This window comes from Dunckerocampus dactyliophorus, chromosome 2 (genome assembly GCF_027744805.1).
Source record: "Dunckerocampus dactyliophorus isolate RoL2022-P2 chromosome 2, RoL_Ddac_1.1, whole genome shotgun sequence".
Lineage (NCBI taxonomy): Eukaryota > Metazoa > Chordata > Actinopteri > Syngnathiformes > Syngnathidae > Dunckerocampus > Dunckerocampus dactyliophorus.
This window is the reverse complement of record NC_072820.1, coordinates 37744033-37759780: the sequence shown is the minus strand read 5'-3', so window position 1 is coordinate 37759780 and position 15748 is coordinate 37744033. Positions and strand designations below refer to the sequence as shown.

General features: G+C 42.2%; 1 protein-coding gene across 3 annotated transcripts in view; it reads right to left on the bottom strand.

Moving 5' to 3' along the window:
• Nucleotides 1-15748, bottom strand: part of raraa (retinoic acid receptor, alpha a) — a 212317-nt gene that overhangs the window by 42636 nt on the left and 153933 nt on the right. Inside the window, exon 1 of one of the 3 annotated variants that reach the window (XM_054768622.1) lies at nt 8804-9490. The exons of the other annotated variants lie outside the window; for them this stretch is intronic. Coding sequence (XP_054624597.1) covers nt 8804-8981 — 178 coding nt within the window. The 5' untranslated portion in view covers nt 8982-9490. Of the gene's footprint in view, nt 1-8803; nt 9491-15748 lie in introns of those variants that run through there. 3 annotated transcript variants of the gene reach the window in all.

The following is a 15748-nucleotide window of genomic DNA, read 5'->3' as shown; positions in this document are numbered from 1 at the left end:
ATATATATATATATATATATATATATATATATATATATATATATATATATATACATATACACACACAGTGTATATATATATATGTGTGTGTGTGTGTGTATGTATTAACAGCGCCAAATTAACAGAAAATGTAAATGAAGTTAAGAGATGGCAAACATGTCTGAAAATCTATTTACCTAACACTGGTTTCTTTAATAGCAGAATATTTGAATACGACTAACTGTGTTATTATGAGCAATGAGGAGTTCAAAGACACCATGTCATTTACGGTAAGTTGAATTCACGTTTTGAGTGAATGTTGTAGGATTTCCCAGGACACTTAAATGCAGCAAATTATACTTCTGCATTAAGAGTTAGAGAGTGAGTGATAAGAATATCCACTCTTATTTTTCTTTGAATTTCTGTTTAGTTAGACCATCCATACACACATAATAAAGACGACGTTGTGATGTTCGGAGTGCCCGTGAATGTGTCTCGATGTCTGTCTAGTGACAATGACGACGTGCCGTTGCAATGACGAATGGACTAGAGACGTGTTTTGTTTCGAGTTGGAGATACATTTGTGGTGTTGGAATTGTACAGCTGTTGATGTGTTCAGGTCAGAATAAACTTATAAAAGAGCGTCAGACTCCGTGTGACTCTGCGGGGAGCTACACTGTGTCGCCGTCTGTTGTCATAACAGAGAGCCGTGGCTTTCCATGATGTGTATGTGGTAATTACGCAAAAAAAAAATGTAACGTAATCAATGAAATAAATTAGTTACTTCTGACAGCCCTAACAATTTCTCATCTAACCATGCTAGTTAATGCATTTTAATGATAAAATCCATGCATGTGAAGATAGCTGCTTATGAAAGTATACAATATGGTGGAATTAGGATTGTTCTGGAACTTCCTCGACAATTCAAATTGTAGTCATCTTTGTCATTCTACCACTTTGATATGCAACCAACAAAAGCATATTGTTGTTGTTTAGCATGTTTATGTGTTGTCAATTCCACAGCAAAAAGGGGCCCATAGTAACCAAATAAAGAAATCAAAACATACACATTTCACAACCTATTTTATTACATCTTAAGTTTTGATATACTTTAAAGTAGTCAGTGTAGAGCTGGTATAGCAGCATAGATGTATGGTCCTCTGAAAATGACTCAACACACAAGAGCTGGCAATAACAAGTGAGTGCGCCTCACAGTAAACATGTCCTATTTGTGTCAACAGCACCAATGCCATCCAGCACTGCCTTAATCCTCATGGGCATGGAATTCACCAGACTTGCATAGATTGTTACAGGAATCCTCTTCCTCACCAACATGATGACATCACTGGTGGAGCTGGTGGATGTTAGACACCTTGCGCTCCACCTTCTGTTTAAGGATGCCCCACGGGTGCTCAATTGGGTTCAGGTCTGGAGACATACTTGGACACTCCCTCACCTTCGCCTTGCTAAGCAATCGTCATCTTGGAGATGTGTTTGGGCTTGTTCTTGTATTGGAAAACTGCCATGTGGTCGAGTTTCTGTGGTTCATGTGGCTCCGCAGAGCCAGAAGCACAGCCCCGGATCATGACTGTACCATCACCATGCTTGACAATTATCTTGGTACTCGCTTACGTTGCCAGCTATTACGATAGCAAAGGCTGTGTGTTTCAGTGGACAGTAAATCTATACAAGCTGAACACTGACTACTCCAAAGTATATCCAAGTTTCATTTTGTTTTGTCCCTTGAAAAGACATACAGTATTGCCTGCTGCATCTAAGAGTATAAAAACACACTCCTCTCCCCGTTTCAGTGTCACATCTTACCCTCCATGTGTCCAGTCCAGCTTCAGGCCATCATCTCTCAGTTGACACAATGCTTATATCAGAAAACAACAAGCGGCCTGAAACCCGAGCAAGTCTGCTTTCCATCGTTGGAACAGACCTTCTAATCCATCACTAACCAGAAAGCACTCTTCTTTTCCATCGCCTCATTTTGGCAGTCCATTTCATCTCGGTCCCAGGTGGGCCTTTACGAGTCAAATGTCGAGAGGGCCAAGCTCCAGACATACATGTAATGAATATGAAATGATTCAAAAGGGGGCTGTGGGAAAAGAGCGACATTCGCAGGGACAAATCTCCAAGCGACACTGAAGCAGACTGAGTCAAGTTGGGCTGGGTCAGGCTTGCGTAACAGAGCAAAGAAGATGAAGACACACAATATGCATATGTTAAGTTACATCACAGAAAAGGCTCCATAGATCAAGGACCTTGTCTTTCTCCAGGAAGCCACTTAACCCAGATATGATGATACGCATCCCAAATAAGGATATTAATAAGATTATCTTGTCTATATTGGAAGCAGGAGTGCTAGCTAATCAAAACCACCATTCAAGCAAAAGGGGTGAGCTTTTTGGTTTGCTGCACAAATAAAGATTAGTTTTGAGTAATCCCGTATTCTTTTTTGTTCTCCTTACAAAAAGAACACAAACACGAGCAGCGGCATAGTGTTTCATCTCTTCTGTTGCTGACTGAGACGGCAGCAACACGGAGCTATTTTCTGCCCAGACAGCAAAAGAACTGCCAGGGCTTTAGTATTTTTAGCACGCTAAGCTCTCTACCCTATTTTCTTGGCTTCCCCGCTCTCTAAACAGGATGGCATTCCATTGTGGCGGTTTGTGTAGGTACGCCAGAAAGGAGGGGACGCCTTGAGGTGTACACAAGTCATGTGACCTATGTACTAAGCGAGAGAGAGAGAGAGCGAGAGATAGAGATAGAGAGATAGAGATATTCTGATGAAACATGGCAGAATGACATGTAATCACTATATAGGTGATGTTGGAAAGGAGGTTGTAAGGTCAGGAGTACCCTTGTCACCACTTTAGATGCCACTGGGTGCGCTGTTCACTAGACAGCCCAAATCAACATTTTTGGGACTGATATTTGTATTGTAGATCAGCACAATACACAATACCTGCGGTGCAGACGTGGCTACTGTAAAACTGGAACATTTATGCTGTGTTCAGGTAAATTTCTGATCATGCAGTTGAGTAAATAAACACTCCCAGCTTCTATTATGAGGACAAAATGTAAGAAAAATTAGAGCAGGAGTGCATTTAAGGGAATATTCCCACTTGACATGTCTTTGTTATGCGTGGGTGAGCGAGCGTGCCATGTGTTTGACTTTGATTATTTGGAGTATTTCTATTATGAAACGCGTTGTTATTATTAAGAACTTGTGAGGAATGACTGCATTACATTTGGCTGCACGTGAGTCGGCACAAAGGCACAAACAGTAGTGACTACTTTTGTTTAATTTGGGGAAAGTTTTCATTTGGGCCTGGGTGAACTTACATTGAACTACAAACAATCTTTAATAAATGAAAAACAAAAAGAGCACAACCGATCATTTTAATGGCACAAACCAGCAACTATTTTACCAGAGTTTTGCTTCATGCAGGCTTGGCCCACCTACACGATTGGTCTAGTGCGAGTACGCCCAAAGGATTAATGCCGATACTGACTGCTCGGTTTAGGCTCGCCAGTGTGTAGGTAGGGGGACAAAAGATTAAGTGAGATAGAGAAAGGAGACACTTTGGGAATGAAAATGCCTCGCAGATGAATTCTACAGTGATAAATGTCCCGGGTTCAATACAGAGATGAATTTATATGTGTTCCATTATGAGGGGGTGGGCTAATAAACATGGAGAGAGAGCCCTCTCTCTCAGTGTGCCGCTGAGCTAGCCATGCACAGCGCGTTTGCGAACAAGCCATCTGTAGAGATAAGTAAAGAAGTGATTACAACAGGGCCAGCTCCATTTCTGACAGTTGACGCTTGGCTGAACCCACGCAGCGAATTGATTTAAATGAAGAAGCTATGAATATTTTAAAGGGTTCCACCCTCCCTTGAAGCTCAGGCGCCCACTCACGCCTGTGTGTGTACTACAGGATGGACGCAAGGGAAAAGTCACTATTGAAAGTGAGATTACAGTGCCATTGTCACAACTTCCTTCTTCTTTTCTTTCTTTCTTTAGGCCCTGAAGAATCCTTGCTGTCTGCCGTGTTCATCAAAGTGGGCTTTGCAGTGTACACAAAGCCTTGTTTGGGGATTTAGCGCCAAAGCAAAGTGGTGGAGAAGCAACTGATGCCTCCTAAATCACTCCACAAACAGGATGGTCCCTTTGGTGTCTTGCACGCATTTTTAAGCATGTGACCATTAGCGTGGGTCATCCTCCTTTATAATGAAGGATGTGTCTCATTAAAAAAAGAAAAAGTCCAGCTGGTGACAAGGTGTTGCTGTTTTGGGAAGTGATGGCAGCTTGTGAAATGTCACCTCGCGGCAGCGTTGAACTCCCCTCGACCTTTTGCTATTATAAACATACCTCGATGACAAAAGGTTGTTATTGATGTGCACCTGAAGGTGAATGCAGGCGTGTTTCTGTGGACATAAGATGATCTCACTCTCTCTTTCTGTCAAACTGCGGCGTTCCACGTAGTTAGGCCGACTAAATCAGTGTCGCCAAGGGCTGAAAAAGGGGCTGTGGTGCAATGAGGAGTCAGAATAAGTGGCTACTGTACCATCACTCTCTCAATGTCATTTGCATGGATATAAAGGGAACTCTGGGAAGGCTTAGCTTACACTTGGCTAGGCCTGTCACGATAATTGATAAATCGATTAATGGAACGATAAAAAAGTCAATCATTTTGCCGCCTTGATAAATTCACGTGTATGTATGCTTGTTTGTTTTTGTCGCCTCTCTGCTCCACACAGGTTGGATGACAAGCGGGTTCACTCTGCATGTGTCTGTGCGCATTGCTTCTATAGTGGAATGAACAGAGAGAGTGAGCCCTCCTCTCATTCATTCTCTTTGTCCCTCCCTACTAGTGAGCGGATATACAGACAAAGTGCTAACAGTTAGCAAGTTAGCAAGCAAACAGTCAACGCTTACTGAGGCATTTGATCGTCAAAGTAAATATAAAACAAAACAGCGCAAAATGGTGCACGCTCGCAGGCAGTGTCGCTTGCTACATTGCAAAAGAAATGCAACCTTTCAATAAAAACGCCAACATTTCGGCAAATGTTAGAAATGTTTGACAGACAGTACGAATTGCCAGGGAGAACATGCATGTACATGTCACAAACAGCAATTCCTGAATTGTAGAACCGAGTGAAAGAAGACGTGTTGAAGGACATCACAAACATTGCATTTTACTCCGCCACCACAGATATGTGGTCCAGCACAAATATATGACATATGACACCTAAACAATACACAACACAACTGCTTGTGTGTGTGTGTGGTTTTTACTGGAGTGTTTTTTTTCCTCAACAAAGACAGGGTCTATTTTGTATTGTTTTGGATTATTATTGTGATTTTTATTTAAGTGTAATTTTTGCTGAAAGACACAGAGTCCATTTTATTTTCATTTAGTTTTTTGGTCTTTTTTTATTATGTTTTTTAAATTGATTTAAAAGCTCTTGACATTCCAATTACACTGTTAAATACTCCTGAGAAATTAAAGTTTATTGCTTTCGACACGATGTACTCTCATTGTTTTGCATATAAATGGTGTCACAAAAATGTTGTCAATAATAAAGATTATTGACAATAATTTGTACAACAGTTATCGTCCAGCAAAATTTGTTATGGTGACAGGCCTACAATTAGCAGTGATAAAGAGGGAAAATAGTGTAGTTGAGAAATATTAATGTCTGGGATTTGAACGCTTTCCATCAATAAAGTCAAAGATTGCAATTTTGCCAATGTTCAAAGCAGCTTTACTAAGGAACTCTTCATGAAGAAAGCAAGTGTAGTACATATGAAATGACCTGTAAGTCCAACTCGCACAGATTTTGCGATATTTGCTAAATACTAGGGGTGTAACAGCACATGTATTGGTAGTCAGATGTTTTGGTACTGGACAGAGATGTACTGAGTTCCCATACAATGCACATTAAGTGAGGGACAGGACACAAATACATTGCCCAGCCTTTGAATGCTAGCCATAGTGCCAAGGAGAAGCCAGAACTCAAAAACAAAACCACCTTATGCAATTCTCCTGTTTTGGTTTCATTTTAAAATCATTAAAGCTGTTAACACAAAACCTAAACAGTTCTGTTTGCTCCCTTACTGTACCTTCAATGACCCGAACCGTGGCCTTAAAAGCGAGGTTTGTGCAAAACTATGTTTATGATGCACTGTTATATGATATTTGCTAAATGCTATTAAATACAAAGTGAGGATGGGATGTTCACAGTTTGTTTGCAAGGCTAACACTCAGCTCTTGGCCAAGTACAAACACAACACCCACACTTTTCCATGTTTCTGCCTTCCAACCACAACAATAAACAGAACATAAGAGCACTTATGTCAGACTAACCTTCAACCTTCTAAACAACAATCATTTTTGTATCCTTGCAAAGCACAGAAGACTTCCGCCCTTAAATAGCACATGAGTCAGATTAAGCTGCTATTCATTTGCCTTCCTCCAGGCTACGTTCATGCCCGCTAGCCCACTTGGCACCCCTAACTTCAGGAGACAAGCTGGCTAAATAAAAAAAAAAAAACATGCCCCTGCCTCATCTACTCTCTATGAAAATCCCTGGTGAGCGCTTTCTTTTCATACAGTGGACAGCCCACAAAGAAGAAGACGACAACTATGGGCTGGTGAGCATTTCCAGCCCACCATGCAATCCCTCCTTTTTCCTCCTTCATAAACCCCCCATTTTAGAGTGTGACAGTCATGTGAACGAGGCCATGCACATTCTTTCATGCATGGGTCCGTAATTGCTGGAAGGGTTCTGAAGGGCATTTTTAATCTGCAAGACCAGAGCCTTTTTATTACAAAGATTCAGCATCGTTACTCTGCATAGCACTAAACTGCTAGTGACCACTTCATACTGGACGGGGCAAACTTTATGAACTGCATCTTTTAATACCTACAAACCTGTTAGATGGATGTGTGTGGGGTTTTATCCAAATCATTTGCATGTTTTGTTTGAACACTTCTGTTTATTAAGACATGCCTTAATGTTGTCATGTTACAAAAGACAAGGATAAGACAACTGACAAGTGATTTAAGATTAGCCTTAGCACTTTATAGGACAAGAAACCATATTTTAGCTATATTTAAGTTATATTTTAACTTAAAATAGTAGTAGAACCATGTGATTTTTTCACCTCACCGAGTCAAAAAAAAAGTTATGAAATATATGGAAAGAAAAGTACATGTATATTATATTGGTATTTTTTTAATAAATATTTTAAAACATATATATATATGGCAACAATGTTTGGTATAAACGTTTACATAAAATACATTAATTATATGAGTAATTATATTAATAAATAATAGTGTTTTCAGTGCCCTATAAAGGGTTAAGACAGCCTATCATTACAAATAATGGGATTGCACAGTTACCTCAAATATTACATAGGGACACTATAAATAACAATAAAATATATACATTTCTTTGGACAAATACAAAAATGTCTCACTACATAGAGAAAGGCCTCTAGCTACATTACCTTTTTGCATTTAAATCACTCTCTATTCACATTAAGTTAGAAGGAAAATTGAAAAAGGAGGCCCCAGAAATACAAAACCACATAATACCAAGAGACCAGAGGTATTTTAAGCGTGTAGTTTTTGGGGGGATTGTCTGGTGCTGTTTGAACAGAGCCTACTTTGAATTCCTGCTTTAGATGTGCAGGCGAAGACAGAAGCACGCTGTGTTTTGTGTTTCCTACCCCTATGATCTAATAAGTCCCACAGACATGTGATGACACCACTGCATGTTGCGCCACTACACAACTACACCCACCACTACCTCTCCCTGGTCGGCCACTAAATTTTTTATTACACGGGACCAGTGAGGCAAAGAGAGGCTTCTAATGCCCGCATCGACCCACCCAACAACACACAACAACTCTGTGGTGGAGCTAAACAATGTGGAGTCGAGTGCGGGTTCAGAGGTCTCTTCCTGGGCCAAAACCCCCACACGGTGTCTCTCTCAAGCTCACATGGTTTGAATCAATGCTGCCACTAACGCTGTTGAGTGGGTCAATTCAATAATTACTATCAATCCTTGCAGGGGTATCTGTTTGTGTGGTTGGTGGCCAAAGGGACTTGTACAAATCGGGGGGAAAAAAATCAAGATAGTGGCAAAAAGAGTTGTCAGGAGGAATTTTATTGCTCCCGCCACACATCAGAACCCCCTTTTTAAAAAAAAAAAAAAAAATCCCTTTGTCGTGTGCTTCTAAAGTCTTCAGTCAAGGAGGAAATTGGCCCTTAAGAGCCTTTTTTAACACTCCTTCAGCTGTGAAAGACAACAGAGCTATCTCTTCCCTTAAAGGCCTGCATGGCAGAACTGCTGTCCCTTGCAGGCAAAAAAAGACTTTGTTGTTGCAATAAAACTCTATTGCAGCTGCACATTGGGTGTCATTTCACTTTAAAAAATGCTATAAAACTAACTTGCAGATATCGGAGTTACTTCATTTGAAAAAATAAAACATAAAAAGGACTTGCTCAGGAAGTGTGACTTGCAGAGATTACAAGAAGGTTTCAGAGACTGGGGGGGGGGGAGGTTTGATCTAATGTAAAAAGGATGGCATGCCTTGCAGAAGTTTGCATATTTTTTTCACAGCTGAGAAAACTACCCAATGTAGGCGCACACAAGAGGGGCTGAGAAAGTGGGTCAAGTATTTATAATGTAGAAATCAAGCTCGGGATTAGAGATAAGAGGGGGGTTGGCGCAAAATCATCGCAGTGTTCATTTTTAAGCAGTAAAAACACGAAAGGTGAGGTTTTATTGGAGACAACCTACAGTGATTGGAGCCGTTCCAGTGCTGGTTTCTGACGGACGAGCTGTACGGATGAGGGCCCCCGGACACCAGTCCTTTCTCCGGGAGCAGACACCCCCTGCTCTGGTTGTAGTAATCCATCATCAAAAACGGGTTCGGGCTGGGGTTCAGTCCCACTACGTCCACACTTTCATACATCATACGAGGCAAAGAGGGGGGGAGGTCGTCGTTATCCAGACAAAAAAAGAACCAGCCAGTTATTGGTCTAATTATTATTATTATTACGGCTCCCCAGATTCACATCAGAGGAAAAGTGATAGATCCATGTGTGTCAATGTGAAGCTGGCGCACCGGAGAGGACGTGTAGAACGATCTGCATGGTGCACGTAAGTCTGCTCCAATGTATTTCAAGCCAAAAACTTCCAAGATGAGGGCGCCAATGGATGAAATGTGCCGAATTAAATCCGGAAAAAAACTAGCGAGGGAATCCCGTCCGGCTCACTTAACAGTTCCCCGTCCACCTGCGCTGTGAATGAGCCAGACCGTGGGCGACGAATGCGCAAAACCGGCGTCCGTCCTCCGATCCAAGCTGGCCTCAGCAGCGCCTTGTTTGTGTCCACGGACTCGAAGCTCGAATGAAGCCCACGACGATTCACCGTGGCGCCAGCTCTCATGTTCTGCAGCAATGTGACAAGACACAGCAGCTGAGGGCTTTAGCTCCACCCCCACTAGGCTCTGTGTGCACCCTCCTCCTCAGCCTCCTTTCATGCCTTGCACCTCCTACCTTTAACCCATTGAGGGACGTCACCATGGTTCTCCACCGCCATCCCTGAGAGAGACCACATGAAAGAGGCCTCCTTTAGGTATGCTAGGACGTGATTAAGTTCTAAAAAGAACTGCAATGATACTTTAAAAGTCCTTTTTCCCTTCTCCTTCCAAGTCATTTGACCCTGTCCCCCACACTCTCATCATCAGTTGCAACCCTCAGATTCTTTCTCCCCCAGTCTCTGTGTCCCTCATTTGCCTAATGCTATGCAGCTGAACTTTTCCTGAACCCAGAGAAGTAGGCAGCCTCACCTCCTGGTGACCCACTGGATGACTTGGATTCGTCTCTCTGGCTCGCTCCCATCTCACATTATTTAAGGTTTCTCACCTTGAACACTCAGTGTAACACCATTACACTTTTTTTTCGGTGGCGCCTCGTTCGCACATTTAGCATCCAAAGTGGCAAAGTCACAGAGTCAAGGTGACCTTTTTTCCACACAGTAATTACAGTCCCATCCAGCTGTTGTGTTGTGCTGCATACATGCGTCACATCCCCAGATGCCATGTCGCTCCACCTCCATGTTGCAGCATTCCATTCAGCATTGTTGCAACTTATTATGCAAGACAGGCGCCAAAGTGATCAAACACGCTGACTGCTTCCTTTTTTAACGTCAATCGGAGCCAGATGAAGCACAACCTCAAAGGTCAAACACAATTTGTTCGATTTGTTCAGATTTCAACACAATTTTCCCTAAATTCAAAATCCAATTAATCAGATTCCAGGGTCAAACTGTCACCATCATTAAAGCTTTACTAACTGTACATGCAATTCTTACATTTTAAGGTTCTGAGTAGGGCTGGGCGATATATCGATATTATTAATATATTGATATTTACTTTCAGCACGATATCAAAAACAACCATATTGTGCATATCAAAATAGATTGGATTTGCCCTGCATCTCCCTCACCCCTGCATCCATGAGGAGGAAGGAGGGGCGGAGCAGAAGTTGCTGACATTTTAAAATTTCGCCTTAAACCGGGCACTCCTTCATATTTTGTTTTGTGCTTTTGTTATTAGTTGAGGATTTGAGAATAGCTAAAGGTTTGTTATATAAAAAAAAGATTATATTTGACTTTTTCCATATTTACTTTAAAAAGAGAATGACCTACTTTATTTTAGTGGCTATTTTTAGATAAGATTTTTTTTCAGAAAATTACAATTTCAGAAAACATCCTCATGTTAAGTATTTATTTTAATAAAACACTTTGACGCGCATATTTGGCTTTGATTTTGTCTGAACTCACTTTGAGGAAAAAATATCTTTTCCTAAATCTATTCAATGTAAATATATCGGGATATGAGTTTTGGTCCATATCGCCCAGCCCTCGTTCTGACCTATCGTGAAAGTGGAAACATAAGTTACTAAAAGCGGCAAAACACTTAATTTGGTGATTTGCATCGCAAAATAGACTTTTTAATTTTGTTGAGTCTGTTTATGAGTACCAAACGTAAAAAAAAAAATCTATCATCCCCCTTATTTGTTGACTCCAATTTTGAGAGAAGATGGACGTGATACCACCATTAGAAGAGCCTGCCCCACGTATACGCCCACCGCTTAACAGAAGACAGCTTTGTAAAAAAAAAAAAAAAAGAAGAAAAGGCTTTGCTACACATCTTAAAATAAGACCTTGCCACTTATCTGTCAGTCAGCTACAGACGTGGGACTTGTAAGTTTCATGACCATTTTGTTTTTCTTCAGCGAATAGTCTAACATAGCATGATGTTGCTGTTTAAATGTGAGTGTAATGTTAGCATTGTAGCTTACATAGCTGGTGTTGCTAACGTATGTGATATATGGCATCAATTACGTTGGAAAAGTGCAGAGTTACACAGTAAGCCACACACAATGTCGGAGACAGACGTGGACAAACACAGCTCATTAGCATCAACGCTACAGTAGGGCTTTCACTAAAAGCACTTTTAACTGTCTAAGGCCAACACACTTCCAATACACTGTTGTAGGACCTCTGAGACATATTTAAAATTGTTGAAAAATACTACAGTATGGGACCTTTAACAATCTTACTTGTAACACAAGCGTAAGAAGATGGAATGCAACGGATGCCACTGTTTCGACAGCATTTCCAAAGTGGTGATTTTCACAAGCAGCAGTCCTGCATGTGCTGAAAGAAAATAACACTGGCCTGTGTCATGTGATCTCAAGCACAGCTGCTGGCTGCTACTGCCCATGCATGCACAGGTATTTAGTCCAAGCAGCATTCTGGTGACACTATTAAGCTGCATCTCACATTATGCATACGTATGCTGTATGTCTTTATGATGATACAGAAGAGGGACTATCCACATGGAAACAAACGGCAAGTATTTTATTGTGTCAGTCGTTCATCCACAGGAAACGGCGTTCTGGGTGACCTGAAATGGTATTTTTTGAAAACGGCTTCCAGAGTGGGAAAATCTGAAAATGCCGGCTTGTCGTTTCCATGTAGACAAGCAAACCACTTCCTTTTGAAAACGATGACCCGTTGCCGTCACGTGACCAGAAGTGAGCTTTGACGACAAGCCATCATAACATCAGAATATTTCGACTAGCATGACTCGCCTCAGTCGACATTCTCCTGATATTTTGTTGTCTAAAACTCCAAATAATTCTACTTACGTTGTAAGTCAGCGGAAAATGACGGACTTACGCGCATGCCTTCTTTCTTCTTCTATAGTTTGGTGTGTCACGTGGTTCCATCTGTGTGTCTGTTCACAGCGCCACACGTAGGTGGGCTTTATGTATTTCATCATTTTCATTCATTCCCATCTGTATGCAACTATTTACTAATCCAGCACAGTGTACACGCACATTTTTTTCAACCCACCCGCTAAAAAAATAAATCTCATCAGCGTTCCCCCGCGGGCAGGGCCTTATTCATCCGTAAAACTGCAATGGGAGGAGTTTGTTGCAGTATGCATGGAGACCTGAGAGTTTTATCAGTGCAACTGTATCATGCTGTAACCTATCCAATTACTACAACAATGCCTCTCCTCCCCCCACTTTCCCTCCACCTGAACCACAGCTGGGTCTGACCATCACGGATTATCTATCTGCATGGAGCCTGGCAGGAGGGGTAGAGATGGTGGTATTGCTCTACTCCGCCTCCCCTGCTCACTGTGACACTTTATTCAGTGCAGGCCCGGCTTGTGTTTACCTTATGTGATAAGAGCACAGTATGCAGCCCAGACCCCCCACCTCCCCTCTTCACCTGCGCTGATAGCGCAGGCACGCATTCCTAACTCCAGCATTAGCAGTGTGGGTATCGGCTGTCAGAAGATGCTCATTTTCCCGGCTCTGTTTACTTCTCTAAGACGACAGACAACAGACAGAAGGAAATATAACAAAAAAACTAAAGTTTTTTTACATTTTCTGGAACTTTAAAGTAAAAAATCTGTTTCAGAACGCCAGTCGACCTCAGATGTGTTCCAACAGTGCAAATACAGAAGTACAAGTGGAATGCCCCTTAAGTCCTACAAAACTTCGTAATATGAACTGCCATCATGCATCTCTCTCTTTCAAAAATCGTAGCCCACCCTTCGTTATTGTGGTACCACACAAATATACAACTGTCGCCTTGTGTCATTGATAGTGTAGTGATTCACATTGGTGACTTTGCTCAGTTCTGTCTCTTCACAATCAGAGCCCACCCTTAGTAATTGTAGTACCACAAATAAATACGATTGTCGCCTTGTGCCATTGGTAGTGTAGTGGTTCTGTAGTGTCCGCTCCATTCAGTAAAGTTGATGACTTCCATGACCTGGCAATTTACATTTCATGGTGTCAGGTCCTGACCAGTTGGTATACCCTGAGGTCCTGCTTCTGTGAAGGATGTTGAATTAACATCCAAACACACAAGACACATAATTATAGTCTAGGCCATATAGGATGACCCCTGCGGGCAGTGGAGAAGCCCTTGTGACATTTGGGATGAGTAGGGGAAGACAAGGTAATGTCTTCTGACGGAATGGCATCAGTGGTTTAGTCACCTGAAGCCCATTAGTTCCGAGGCGGTATGATTTTGTGTCCGGAAGCATTATGTGATCGCTCAATGTTTGGGGACAAAGGGAGAACAGAATAGTGTTTATAGTCAGGCTCGACTATAAAACTGGCTGTTGGGCTGCGACTCATTGAATGTGCTACCATTCAGCTTGGCCTTCTCACAGGGCGGCGGACCTGTTCTGATGTTCGCTGGTTGTAATAAAGTTCTCTCTGTTCAACGAGCTTATGTCAGCTGAGTCTTCTTCAGCATCACTACACCACCACCGTCTGCCCCGGGAAGGAGAAAGATTTGACGCACCTCAGTTCACATAACTGACATAACTAACGGCAGCTGGCACAGGATCAATTCCAGTTGCCATATGAGTGACCTCCAAATTATCTGGTTTTGGAAACCAGATAACACCATACCAAAATAACATGAATAAATACTAATGATGACTTGTACGTTTGGTAGTGGTTCACATAGCTGGTGTAGAATCAATGAGACCGTTTAAAAAAGCAAAAATGCATAACACGGGCACAGTCTGCAAATTACAGAATCTTCAGGTATATGATGTGACTCTGTGCGATTCTGCTTACTTTTAAAAATGCTGTCTGTATGCAGAACTTTTTCAAATGAACAAAAAAACAGTTGGGATCGGCTCCAGCTCCTGTCGTGACCCTGAACATGAGAGGTGGAAAAACCACAAACCAGATGGATGGATGGTTGTTTACTAGTTTCATGTCAAATGGTCGTCTTGTGATTGACAGGTGAGCAGTCCAGGGTGAAACCCCGCCACTTGCGTGAAGTCAGATGGGATAGGCTCCAGCTCAGCTCATCTGCAACCTTGAACAGAATAAGTGGTACATAAACTAAGTAGATGGATGGGAGGTATTAGTGTCGCCAGGCTGGACTGAGATGAAAGATGTCTCTCGATACTGCATCTTCATGACTGTGCAATTGCAAAATGCTGAAAAAAAGAGGTTCAGCTGGTGTTACCACGGCAGTCCAGGTAGCTGGTGCTAGTCCAGCCTCAATAAGCATCCCATGCCTGTGAAGAAGGTATTTTGGCTTAGAGCGAAGCCTGATAGTACGAGATTAAGTCTTGATCTGCTAACTTGATATTTGGAGGTCATCCTCGGTTGCATGGCTAGAAAGTGGTGCAGAAAAGTCCAAACAACGCGATTAAAGCATCAATCACACATGGGAACCTCGCAGCAATAGGTGGTTATGCAAGCAATGTGGAGCAAGGCTGAAAATGAGGGTAAAGGGGGGAGGGAGAATGGAGAGGACAAGGCGGTGGGATTCTAGGAGGGGATTCAAAGAGTTTTATGGGCAAGGGTGGAGAGGAGATTGCTAGCTGGACCTTGAGGGTGTCAAACTATTTTTACAGCTCCCTCTCGCTGCCTTTCTTCAGGCCAAACAGGGGTGTGAGGAAGCAGTAAAGAGTGCTCCCTATGCCATTCCTCCGCCGAGGAGATGAGCCGTCAGGTTAAAACAAACAATAGGTTGTTATGTCATTTGGATTATTGTGCGTGGTAAAAGAGAGGAAAACTGCAGTTTATCTTCGACAATTTCAGTACATGCAGGCAACAATCCATCAACATCTGCAATTAACTGTCCCTAGACTCGTGTTGCGGCATTCCTTTTTTCCCTCCATGTCAAACTTCCTGCACAAAGTGTACTTTACTGGAGTGGATGTTCAAATCAAAACTAAAGCATGTAAAAGTCATCGAAGAAAGCAGACCAGGCCTCCTGTCAAATTGTCCAACGCTTGTTCCACTAAAAGCCGTGTGCTGACAAGATAAGGCCAGACACATTTGAATTAAATTGAACGACGACTAATTTTAGACTTCCTGTCTGCGTTGGTGGCTACTACACAAACACAGACACTCACGCCACACCTCCCCCTGAGCTCTCCTGCACATGTGCCTGCAGATGGCTAATGCCCAGACGCTGAAGCTTTTTAACTTTCCCAAATCTTCCCAGTGACCTAATAAAGCAGCACAGCAGGGGAAGATAGAGATTTGCAGCAGAGGAAGTCATTAAAGGCAGGGGTTCCCAAACTTAGGGTTGCCAATTGTCAGAGTAACATCCTGTAAGCTATTCTATTGATCATCAAGCAGGAGTGATGGCGACACAGAACCTGGTATCGCCAAT